General features: G+C 41.6%; 1 protein-coding gene across 4 annotated transcripts in view; it reads left to right on the plus strand.

Annotated features, from left to right (window-relative positions):
• LOC126521667 (cyclin-D-binding Myb-like transcription factor 1) overlaps positions 1–12,404 on the plus strand; it is a 93,027-nt gene that overhangs the window by 63,657 nt on the left and 16,966 nt on the right. For 3 of the 4 annotated variants that reach the window (XM_055065802.2, XM_050170392.2, XM_050170390.3), the window contains exons 13-14: positions 2,160–2,368; positions 8,514–8,729. In XM_055065802.2, coding sequence (XP_054921777.1) covers positions 2,160–2,368; positions 8,514–8,729 — 425 coding nt within the window. The remainder of the gene's footprint in view (positions 1–2,159; positions 2,369–8,513; positions 8,730–12,404) is intronic. The other variant, XM_055065803.2, reaches the window with a different exon arrangement.

Raw genomic sequence — 12,404 nt, forward strand, 5'->3', positions numbered from 1 at the left:
GCACTCTGCATCATTGACTCCTGCCGAACACATCCATGACTGGGTATGGTCAAGCATAGGTTTCCTCACAATAGCCCTTATCAGCAGAAGTGGACCGAGTTTGTGGGCACCACTGGACGGAAAGAGCGGACCCTGCTGAAGAGCAGCCACATTTGCTCACCTCAATTCGAGTATATAAAAAGATTTTACGCTAACTTCTGCTTTGCCTTACTGAAAGTTTGCAGAACCATTGCATCTTATTGTCGGGGTGATTCATTTAACATACATGCCTACTTGCCTGTTAATTATTATTATTATTTTAGTGCGAATTTGCCTTCCTCTATGGTGAAGTCAGCAGTTGCCTATGAAGTCGGCAGTTGCCTAGACGGCACTAGCATAGACCTGTGTCGCCATCTATAGGCAGCTGCTAAAAGTAAAGCAGTTATTCCAACAGGGTTGCCACATGGGTAAAGCAGTTGGTTTGAAGATGCCTATGCCTAAAAGTGATCGGCCACATTTAGTATGGCGGCGACTCCCGTCTGCAGAAAATTGTCGCCGCTAGACAATGAAATAAGGACGACAAGGACGGAAAGGACATTGCGCAGCACCTGTGTGTGTAGATAGAGAAAAACAACTAGCAACAATGAATCTTGTGCATTGGCATCGCGTCAGTTTTGTGTGATCATGTGACCGGTTGTGTTTACAAACTTACTGTTCCCTCTTGTTGCTCTCTCAAATTGAAACTTGCTATTCGCTATAAACAAGGCCCTAAATAATTAGCCATTGCGCGCTGAAGCAAACAAGGTTTTATGCCATGATAACTGGGTCCTTGGTGACTTATTACAGCAGAATAGACAACATCCAAAATTTTTGTGTCAGTGTTCCTTTAATGCTAACAATGGGAGAAATTCATTGAACAAATGAGGGATCATCTAAAAGGTTGTTCATGAGCCCCTCTCCGAGATGAGGAAGTGGGATTAGATTGAGCGATTGTCTGAAAAATAAATGCATTTGTTGCGCAACACCAGTTCTAAGAAATTAATCCTAAAGTGTGTGAAGAAATACATTGCCGTAATTAATTAGTAACTTCTGTAGTGATTTCTTTAATTAGTCAGTTATTTATTTCGATTTATATTGTGCAAGTATTGCTTGCCTCTTCGAGCAATCCAGTTCAAGGATTAGAGTTGTGCTTTTTTAAAAGTTATGTAAAGGAATAAAGAGAAACACCTAAGGGGGAAGGGAAAGTGTGTTTCCTTGTTTTTGTATGGAGGGAAATACAAAGAGAAGAATCGATTCACGGAAAGGCAGTGAAGTCGTTCAAAACTATAGCTTGCCCTGGCCTGCTACACTGTGCATGCATGACACACACAATATTTGCCAGTATGACTTATGCCAAAAAAACATGATGATCATACCTATGACATACATCCCGAATTCCATAACACTTACATGGAGTGTCACTCTAGACACCTTACTGGTGGAGAGAGGCTGCAGTGTGGAACATGCAGCAATGCATACTGCACTTGCAACCTTTGCCTATTTAGAGAGGGTGCACAATATTTTATGCGGCAAATGCCTTTCGGCCATTAGCAGCACCACCACATGGTCAACTAGCATTCATTCGAATTGCTCAGGGCCACAGATTTGTTTTTGTCTAATGTGTGAGAACGTAGAATAATTATTGAGCATAGCATTGTCGAAGAACGCAAACTGACATAGCACATACTAAAAAACATAATGGCTTTGATAACTGTAACCCACAGAACACTGTGGCAGTATCTTGTGGGCTATTGTCATTGGCAGAGGTTCAGTCATTCCTTAACCCTTTGAATATTGAACGCTCGATGTGTTGATGGTGACAAAAGTATTATCAGAGCCATGTGCTGTAAATTCTCAACTTTGATTGTCTTTAACCGAGATGACAGGTCAAGCGCTTGGTTGCCTTGGTGACAAGCATTGGCTCATTCGTGCAGCAGTTGTAAAGTACTCTTTGTTGCCCAAGCAATTATTGGATGTCAGCAGACTGCCACAAGGCAAGCAATATAAAGAATTAGTATGGAAGATTTTCGAAGAAATAGCTGGATTAAAAAGTTTGTTTTTCTTCTTCAATGTAGCACCACAAGCATAGCAGCTCTTTTTGATGAGATGTTTCATTCTTACACCTCAATGTATATTTGCAGCTGTTGCCCCTGGTCTTGCTGGGGGAACCTTGCAGTCAGCTGCTCCTATAACCCTGACGGCAACAGCAGATGGCATCTTAGAAGTCATTCCACAAAATTTCCAACTTCCATCAGTCCCTCCACAGGCCATTCTGCTTACCACTCCAGGCCAAAGCAGCATTCCCATCTCCAGTTTACCTCAGGGGCAGATCATCATACAGGCCCTGCCCGTGAGTACCATGCTTAATTTATACAGGTCATAATTGTGCGTATTGGAAAAGAGACTATGTTTAATCTGTATTGCTATTCTTCATTAGCTTTAACTTTTAAGTTAGGGATCATCCATGTTGAAATTTCAGTGCAGAAAAAGGAGACCACACAACACGTGCACTGTGTCATGCGGAGTTTATCACTCCCTCTTGTGCTGGGTGCCCATCCTTTCGTATCTGCCCTGACTGTGATTGAGTCTCAATACACACAAGATGCTGGTGTGAAGTGGTTCACTCTCCCCTCTAAGAAACTGCGATTTCATTTTTGTGTTAATTGGCCTTAATGAGCAGGCAGTAACTGGCAAAGATGACATGCTGTTAAAGACGTGGCCAATTTTTTTATGTGTACAGACCGGAATGAAATTTGTATATTGGCCTGGGCACTATGGTTATGTGCATGAGAGTTGTGTAGTTTCTCTGCAAAATAAATGTTTTAAGACCAGCATGTACATTCGCAATCTGTCCTCTCGAATGGATTAGGTATTTCTACCAACCACCTGGTGCTGCCACTCGTGATGTCAGCACAGTAGCAGCAGCATTTGTGCTGACATCTTGTGGATCTATTTTCCAACAATGTGTGCAGGGCTCTCATTGCCATGATGACTATCTTCAACTTACCTGCCTCAGCTTACCTGACATTCTAAAGCCAACCCTTAATTGATTTTTTTCACCGGGAAGTGCTTATAGCACAAGAACATTTAGAATTTGTTGTAGTTGAGCACATTGTTGCAAAATTATTTTATTAGCTGCTTTTGTTCCTAACACATGGCTGCTCTACTGGCACGCTGGAATCACAAGAAACTACTCTCTAGGGGATGTATTCTGTGACAAATCACTTTCAGCGATACTGTCGCCTCGACAATAGTCAAGTTCAGTGTAACTCAACGAGCTGCTTACCTGTGATGTCAGCATGCACTAGCAACATGCGCTCTCTAATGCTTCACAACACACGAGAAAGCGCACCATGTGAGTGCAGAGCGGCTCGAGTGTGTTGTTTTTGTGTGTAATGGCCACAGTATGGGTTCTGCGCACTGGCTACAATTGGCTAGGGCCGTTTTAGGTAAAATAAATTGAAAAAGGCAGTGTGAAATGTGTTAATTTAATTAATAAATTCTGCTATAACTCACGTGGTTGTGAAGTACAATTTAGATGATATTATAAACTGATACGCTTTGTTTCTATGTCTTTATGTCAGCCATCGTGCACTGCCATGGGGGCAGCATATGGGGGCAATGTGTAAATATGGCTTCGCTCTTTTGAAATGGGTTGATCCTCAACACAGAGGAAAGCAGTGCCACAGTGCTCGTGCAAGTTTATTGTCTGCATTTTCTTTTAAATATAAATGCCTACTATGTTTTGAGGCATGCCAGATAGATAATGGAAAGAAAGGCAAAAATACAGCAGAGCCCTCAAGCAACACCCGCTGGGCATTGTCGTAAAGTTGTCAGCTGTTCTTCTGCCCACCAGCAGGCATGACATTCCTGCCAGCGTGCGAGAAGCCACGCGAGAAATGCGGTGCCACTGTCAGCTGCTCGAAGACACTGTCACCGAAAATTGTCGCTTACACAAGGCAGCGCAATGCACTGGCCAATCAACAGTCCACAAATATTACTGCGCAATTCCGCATGCAAACTGCCATCAAGAATTACCACCTCTCTTGTGTCTACTACGCTTCACCACCAACCAATTGTGAAAAGACGTGTTCATTTATTCATTATATGTCAGGAGCACCCAACAACACTGCAACGTAAAACTGACGTAGACCGGAACTACTAGAAGGCGCCATTCATTTTCCAGTCTTGCTAAAACAGCCAATCAACATGCACCAAGGTGTGGCCAAGGCGAAACTACCACCCCATTCCCTTAGCTAGTACTTTTCCTAATTAACTTGAACACACCTCGTATACTGAAATTATTAACTACTTAGAAGACCATAAAATTATCTTTGAGTAAGTATCAGCATGGTTTTTGTTGGGGTTATTTATGCAACACACAGTTAGTCAGCTTTTTACATGACTTACATTCATACCTAGACCTAGGATTTCAAGTTGATGCTATATTCCTGGATTTCTCAGAGGTTTTCGATCGCGTTGCTCACCATAGACTAATACTGAAGCTAATGAACTTTAACATAAACCCAACCGTTATTGGATGGATTAAGGATTTCCTCTCATCCAGCGTAGAATTCACATCTGTTAACCACACGAACTTCTCTTCTGCCAAAGTAACCTCCAGTATTCCGCAGGGCAGCGTTCTTGGCACTTTACTTTTCTTAATCTATATTAATGACTTACTTAACTGTGTGTCTTCTCACATCAGACTTTTTGCCGATAACTGCGTAATATCGAGTGATTTCATGTCACATATATTCAATAACAAAAATATTCTTAAAACTGATCTTAACACAATTCATACATGGTGTCCAACATAGTTGATGACTCTTAATACAGCTGAAACGAAGTTATTATCATTTACGAGGTGCAATCACCGTATTCCAACATCCTACGTAATAAATAACAACATAATTGAACTCACAACTTCATACAAGTACCTTGGTGTTCACTTACAGTCTGATCTAACATGGCATCATCATATCCGCCTGACGTTCACATCAGCTAACCACTCATTAGGCCTCCTCAAATGCAACTTTAACCATGCTTCACCAGAACTATGTAGACTAGCATACATCACATTAATAAACCCAAAAATTGAGTATGCGTTTAGCTTTCTGGGATCCTTGCCAAACTTATACAGTATCACCCAAGAAATTGAATTGCTACAAAACCGTGCAGCCCATTTAATTTTTTTCTTTTTTCTTTTTTTCTTATTATTCATTCTGTACTAGCATTTCAGCACTAAAGGCTCACGCTCAGCTTGACTCATCTCATCGCCATAGAATTGCCTGCATTTTGCTGCTGCACAAACTTTATCATCATCCATACCTTCACGGGATCTTCAAACCACCAACAGCCTTCTCTTCATGCACAGACTATATCTTCGAGATAAAACTCGTAACTTGTCGCTCAGCTCACTATGCTAATTCCTTCATTGCCCGAACAATAGTTCTATGGAATAACCTGCCATCGCAAATTGCTGCTCAAACCGATTTCACAACTTTATGAGAACTTTTATGCAATAATTATGTGTAATTATCCATCATGTACTATTTTAATGTTTCTTGTGTTGTTCAATGTATATATTGCTTGTTGTGATAATTTGTTTTAACCCTTTCAGGGTCAACAACATAAATATACGGCACCGCGAACAAGTCTAAAATGGTCAATGACGTGTATTTACGGTGCCATCTGTATGTTTAAAAAGCACACTAATTTCCAAACTTTTTCTTTCCTGGCATGTGCTGCCACTATGTGGGAATACAGGGAATTTTCTTTCCCGCGCCTCCCTCTCTTGGTTTTCGTTGCATGGTTTCTTTGAGAGCTAGTTTGCTCCGGAGCATCTATGTACTACTGCTCGCGCATTGGTGCACGTGCGCATGGACGGCAATTTGGGTTTTGTTCCGCGGGCGGTTTCGGCTTCTTGCGCTCGCAAAACTGATGGCTATCTCGTTACTAATCGCTCAAAGGGCGACCACCTGTTTCTCGCTGGTTTAGTGCTCACAGGGATGTGCATAGGAAGGATGCCACCGTGCATACGGTTCCTTTTCTTTTCTTTTTTTTAGAGACTCACAAGTATAATTGCCTCTGGTTGGCGATAAGATGAAGATTAGTGGAAGTTTGTCACTCATTTTGCTTTTTTCACGGGCACACAACCACACAGTTTTCTTGGGTGCACTCACCTATGCAGTTCGATTAGGCTATGGACGTAAATATTAGTGTAAGAGCAGGAACATTTGAGACTTGAAAAATATTGTCGTGTGTGCATTTTCTAAGCCTTGAATTACGTGTATAACAATGCATCAAATTTTTAATTCTTATAAGTTTATTTCCTTTTTTATTGTTGTTATTCATGAATAAACAGTACATATATACCAATGCAAAATATTTCTTTCTCACTTTACAGTTACTCTAGAAAAATTACAGTAAATTTTTTTAGAAATACATCCCTCAGAAGAACTGTAATCTGCAATAAAAAAATCGACCCAGGTGGTCGCATATGGCGAAAAAAATCTACCCTGAAAGAGTTAATGATTTGCATATGCATTGTATAGGTGTATTGATATCTCTGATTTATTTAAGTTGACAACTTATACAGTTTCTGAGCAAGACCTCGTTTAATTCTTTTCCTTGTACATTGCATCTATTCAATGCCCTTAATTTGTTTCCTCAGTCAATTGTATTTTTCCTCTAATCTCCATTTGCCTTATGTATTTTGTATTTTGTTTTATTTGTGTACTTTGTGAGATATATCTTGCTGTGTATACTTCTTTTTCTTTCAATTCTGTGACCCACAAGGCTCGCATTATTTCATGTATCTGTTCCCCATATGTAATACCCCTTGGGGGGCCTTTAGGGGTATTATGAAACAAATAAAAATAAAGATTGTTCCACCAAAAGTGATTTTCATAGAATACATCCCTAGGCCCCTGTCCTAGTTTAGGGCTCGAATTATCTTTTGGTCTTTAAAGTTATGTCTGCTGTTTTATATCAGTTCTAATTATGTTGCAGGTCAGAGGAAATGCAGAAATATATAGAATGACTACTTCTGCAATATTATAAAGAAATAGCCAGGTTTGCTAGGGCAAAGACCTTTATAGAAAAAATTTTGAAGAGAAACTTTTCAGTGCCGTCACAAGATCTCAACTGAGAGTGTGGATGCTTCTGCAACACAGCTGCAACATTGTTGAAGACCAAAATGTAAATCGACTCACAAGCTTATGAAGCAGCTGCTTTCCTTACAGAACATTTGCAAATATTTAAACTTTCGTTAAATTTATAATTATTAGTGTTCAATTCAGCATTTTACTTTCATTTCTTGGTTTGAGTTGATGACTATATACTATTCTATATGGGAGGTATTGCAATGGGGTGTTTTCTTTTTGTTTGGTCATTTATCATTGTCATTTTAGAGAATGAGAGAGTAAGCTCTTTAACCCTCTCATTGTCCGGTACTTTCGGAGGTGATGCACCTCCAGCGTCATATTTTTTTGTCAGATATTATAAAACGAACAAAACAGGTTATTTTTGGTTATGCAGAAAGGGGAAAATGACATGGATGGTAAATGCTGCCTTGGTATGGGCCTCACATTCCTATCTAACAAAAGGAATAAAACCCACAGCAGACTCAAAAACACTGTCGTTCTCAGTACAGCTTCACCGTGTCATAGTCAGCATTTGACCTGGTTGAAGTTGCCTCTTCCTTGGACGACATGCTCTTCTGAGTCCGAGCTTGGCCCGTATTTGGATTTGGAAGAGCTGCTGCTCAATAGTTGAAGGTGCTGCATAAGCAGCCATCTCAAAATGATCACGTGACCATGTTAAAGAAAGGAGCGCTTTCGTTTATTTGGACCCAACCTGACAATGCAAAGAGAGCAACATGAAACAGGGAACAACAGACGAAAGAGATATGATAGAGGGCAGAGCCAATTAGAGAAAGCACACTGACAAAAGGGAGCACACTTGTTGCTAGAAAGGGGAAGTACAGTAGTGATGATACCGGGAGACAAAAAAGAAAAACAAAACTCTTGGTGCTGCGGCGCCACAGCACCAATATTTGAACAGGGAATCACCACTGTAGTGGTGTACAATGTCCAAGAGCCACCCCTCCCACATGCAGGCACACAAGCTCCGTTAGGTGCAATCACACCCATGCAGGGGTGCATTCTGCAGCCTCTAACAAAAGCCTAGACTGAACAAGCCCAGAGATAGCAGAAGATATGCTTCTAGAAATATACAACAGGTGGTGGAACCACTTCAGAGCTCGCCAGCTTCCTGGTTGTACGCACATACAGGTAAACAAAGTGGAGAATGTATCAGTGACATGGCGGGACAAAAATGCGGAAGCATGCTGGTGTGTAAGTGCCACTGAAAGGGTTAAATAACGTAAAGTCTGCCTCCTGATTCACTGTAAAAAATTTTTTGTTTATGTTGCATGGTGTTTCATTCACTGAATGCTGTGTTAACGAAATATGTTTGTCATGCTTTCACAGACAGAGCCTCTCCAGGCTGCCGAAAGCCTCCTTGTGCAGATGCACTTGCCACCGGCTGTTCCTCCTGCTGAGCTTATTGTCAACAGTGACACAAGCCTTGCGCCTACAGAGCCGTCATCTCCTCAACCTGACACTGTCTCCCTAGACGCGTCAGACATAGATAGTTCAAGCTCATATGCTATGTGTTGTATTGATGGAGAGGAATTCCAAGTGCAGGTCAGTCTCATCATCAGCAGCATTGTACTTTAAGCCCACTGCAGACAAAAGCCTCCTCAAGCAATCTCCTGTTATCCCTATCTTAATCTGTCAGCTGACTCCATACCATGCCTGCACATTTTCTAATTTCATTCTCTTCCTTTGTCGGCCATGTTTTCTTTCCCTTGACAGTCCCTCTGTTACTTTATATCAACTATGCCTATTTGCTCTCTAGTGCACACTGTCCTCTTTCTAATAAGTTCGGCGAAAGCCTGCAAGATGGACGAAAGTTCACGAAGGGAAAAATTGTTGTCCACCTGACTGTAGCATGAAGCTACAAAGGATCCATTGTAGTCCTGGTCTGGGCCAAATCACTCTGGTCTGATATTTGAACCCAGGAGTAATGCCTGGTGAGGCATTGATTCTGGGCTTGAATGCCAGGATGCTTTCAACTGTGAAGCTTTCAACTGTGAAGCTTTCTATTCCTTTGTAGCTTTGTGCTGATGACAAATTTTCCCTTTCGAGTGCATGAACCATGGTATCCTGGTAAGAAAAAAAAAGAAGAAAAGAAAGGCCTGCTACAGCCAATGTGGTGTGCTTTTTTTTTTTTTTTATTGAAGCTTATAAGCTGCCATTACCTCCCTAGCTGAAAATTCCAATAGAAAAACTAATAGCCTGTTAGATTAATGAACATGTTGGTACTGTAGGTGTATTGGTGCTATAGGTGCATAGCCATCTCCACCGACTGGATCCTACATTGAAGCTGCAGATGCCGTGATGCAACTTTACTATGCCGCCTTTGGTTAGGGGTGGCTTTTACGAAAGCCTACTTATTCCTTATTGGAATGTCCAACACACCGATATGCGACTCATGCAACTCTGAAGAGACGATCGAGCATGTGTTGCGTTTTTGTGATCGCTATGACATCAAATGTGACATTCTTTGAAGTGTGTTAAACCAATTAGACAGCAGACCATTTTAAAAGACTAAGATTCTTGGACCACGGCCCTATGTGCTGCAGGCTTACAAAGCGATGCAGGCATTGCTGCAATTCATCAAATCGACTGGCCTTAGTGACCAATTATGTATAGGCGTGAAGTGAGGGACAACTGCACATGTTCACACTGAAAGTACATTTTTCCCTACGTGTCCTTTCATTCTTTTCATCCCTTAAACCCCTTCCACCTTCTCCCTGTCCTATAAGTGCGTTGGTCATTCAGGCATATCAGTCATATTGGTCCTACAGGTGCATTGGTTCAATCGGCCTATTAGTCCTATAGGCATATTGGTCCAATGGGCTAGCTTGCTAAACCAATAGTTGCATCGCAAGTCAACCGTGCGCCACACTTGCTAGCGTGGTAGGTACGTTTACACTACAATAAAAATTAGAGTACTTTATTCGCAATGGGGGGGGGGAGCGATGGTGCTTACGTTAAATATGCGGTAAAATAGCTCAAGAAGAAGGTTAGTAACTTCTCACACAGGATTGAAACAGCTTCAGATGTTTCCACAGAGACAGCAAGAAATAAATAAAAAGTACGGGTATGCAAATACCAAATAGTAGATTTCAAATCGAATATTGAATCGAATTGAAAAAAAGAAGAACCCGAATATCAAATCAAATATCGAATATCAGAATATTTACCACAAACTATTACGCTTCCAAATTTCGTGCTAAAAAAAGTGCTGTACATGCTCAGGAAGCTGATTACATTACTTAACAATAATATTATTAAATGTCAGTAACTTGGGTACTTACAAATCGAGATGTACAGTATGCTTTACTCTTACTAAAGGGAGCACCAAATTAGTTTGCAAGCAGTGATAACAACTCGATATATATATATAAGAAGGTATGGGAAATATTTTTTTATCGATATAATGTCTGTCAAATAGAACAAAGTGCTTTTTCCCTCTGAAGCTGAAGAAATAACAAACTTGTCCTAAATACCAATGTGGTTTCCAGTTTAATAGTGGGCCATACTGTGCTTAATGGCAATCTTCTGATGCTTAGAAACTACTGCTTACCAGTTTTCTTCTAGAAAACAGGAGGATTTTTCCCTCTTTATGGCAGGTGGTTTCTGTGGGTTATCGTCAGCTCGTTAAGGCCAATCTGCACGACAGGCAAAAGCGGGGAATGTGCATCATGTCCCTCCGCACCGCTCCGTGCGGTCATTGGTGCCGACGTTAGAGTTCTCAAATCGGGAGGCCCACGGCAAGTTTGAGCGATTCCCCCTTCCCTTTATCTTTTTCTTTGTACTTATTCATCTGTCGTCTGTATAAATGTGTCTGCAACCAGGGGCCAGCGCACTGTCACATATTTTCGAGCCTGCCATGTAAATCCAAAGCTAGTCCTATGATGGGTCACTGCAAGCTACGAAAAGAGACCATTGTGCGCCTGGCACACAATGGTCTCTTTTTTGGACAATGGTCTCTAATGGGACTTTTCTTTTTTTAGGTCACGGCAACACATAGACTGACCGTTTCACAGACCGACCGTTTGCCGTGACCTAAAAAAAGAAAAGTCCTTTGCAGTAGCCCACACCTCATTCTCTCACACAGAAATGCAACTTTCTCTCATTTTGAAAAAACAGATTTACTCCCAATGCGCTAAAGTTCCGATTAATAAAGAAAAGTCACAGTTTCGCCTGAAAGGCAAAGCCTCCGTTGTGAGAGCAAATTAGTAGACAGTTATACGAAAAGTAAGGATAGTAGTTTTATCGGCCGTGTAAAATTTTAAACATTCGCTTACCAGCTGCATTAACAAGCATGGTGTCACGTGCGCACAAGCAAACACTAACATGTCTCACTCAATGACCGCGGAAACTATCAAAACGCTGCAGTGCAGAAGCAGAAGCAGAAAATTGACCTTTGTGCGGCCCAGGCACGTACCCAGGATCTTTTTCGGGGGGGGCCCACCACCTCCATCATCATCGTCGTCGTCATCATCATCATCATCAGCCTGTTTTATGTGCACTGCAGGACGAAGGCCTCTCCCTGCGATCTCCAATAACCCCTGTGCTGCGCCAACCGATTCCAACTAGCGCCCGCGAATTTCCTAATTTCATCGCTCCACCTAGTTTTTTGTCGTCCTCGATTGCGTTTTCCTTCTCTTGGTACCCATTCTGTAACCCTAATGGTCCAACGGTTATCTAACCGGCGCATTACATGACCTGCCCAGCTACATTTTTTCCTCTTGATGTCAATTAGAATATTGTCTATACCCGTCCGCTCTCTGATCCAAACCGCTATCTTTCTCTCTCTTAACGTTGTGCCTAGCAATCTTCGTTCGATCGCTCTTTGCGCTGTCCTTAACTTGCTCTCAAGTCTCTGCCTCATATGTCAGCACTGGCAAAATGCACGGATTGCACACCTTACTTTTGAATAATAATGGTAAGCTTCCAGTCAGGAGCTGGCAATGTCTGCTGTATGCGATCCAACCTATCTTTATTCTTCTGTGAATTTCCTTCTCATGATCAGGGTTCCCTGTGATTAATTGACCTAGGTAAACGTACTCCTTCGCAGTCTCTAGTGGCCAACTGGCGATCCTGATCTCTTGTTCCTTTGCCCGGCTATTTATCATTATCTTCATCTTCTGCATATTAATATTCAACCCTACTCTTAGACTCGCTCTGTTAAGGTCTCCAATCATTTGTTGTAACTCGTCTGCTTTGTTGTTGAATAGAACAATGTCA

The sequence above is a fragment of the Dermacentor andersoni genome, chromosome 6 (assembly GCF_023375885.2).
Source record: "Dermacentor andersoni chromosome 6, qqDerAnde1_hic_scaffold, whole genome shotgun sequence".
Classification (NCBI taxonomy): Eukaryota; Metazoa; Arthropoda; class Arachnida; order Ixodida; family Ixodidae; genus Dermacentor; species Dermacentor andersoni.